The sequence below is a fragment of the Coturnix japonica genome, chromosome 25, assembly GCF_001577835.2.
Source record: "Coturnix japonica isolate 7356 chromosome 25, Coturnix japonica 2.1, whole genome shotgun sequence".
NCBI classification, from domain to species: Eukaryota; Metazoa; Chordata; class Aves; order Galliformes; family Phasianidae; genus Coturnix; species Coturnix japonica.
Window position 1 is genome coordinate 1,272,171 of NC_029540.1, and position 602 is coordinate 1,272,772.

Sequence of the window (602 nt, forward strand, 5' to 3'; positions counted from 1 at the left end):
CCAATGGGGCAATGGGAACCTCTAGGCACTGATCCCAATGGACTAATGGGAACCTCTGGGCCCCGATCCCAATGGGGCAATGGGAACCCCCAGGCCCCAATCCCAATGGGGCAATGGGAATCTCTGGGCCCTGATCCCAATGGGGCAATGGGAATCCCCAGGCTCCGATCCCAATGGGGCAATGGGAACCTATAGGCACTGATCCCAATGGACTAATGGGAACCCCTGGGCCCTGATCCCAATGGGGCAATGGGAACCCATCCTCATTGCCCCAGTCCCAATGGGCTATGGGCGCTCCCAATGGGAACCCACTGTGCTCTCATCCCAATGGGGTTCCCCTCTAACCCCCTCCCCCCCTTGCACCCTGATCCCAATGGGACACAGGCACCCCCTACACTCTGCCCAAAGCCCCCTCAAAGTCCCCCAGCCCCATTGGGGTAATGGAGCTCATTGTACTCCCCACCCCCCCATAGGGTAAGGGCAAGGTGCGGACCTATTGGCTGCTGGGGGAGCGGGGAAGCAGCACAAGGGGCTGAGCCCCCCACCCACCCCACCCAGAGACCCCCCGAGTGGGGCCATACGGGGGACGAACCCCACGGCTC

The 602-nt window shown here is 62.3% G+C and overlaps 1 protein-coding gene across 1 annotated transcript in view; it reads left to right on the top strand.

Annotated features, from left to right (window-relative positions):
* Positions 1-596, top strand: part of NPR1 (natriuretic peptide receptor 1) — an 8,376-nt gene extending 7,780 nt beyond the window's left edge. Inside the window, 1 exon segment of the mRNA XM_032449156.1 lies at positions 474-596. Coding sequence (XP_032305047.1) covers positions 474-536 — 63 coding nt within the window. The 3' untranslated portion in view covers positions 537-596.
* Positions 597-602: the final 6 nt, after the last annotated feature.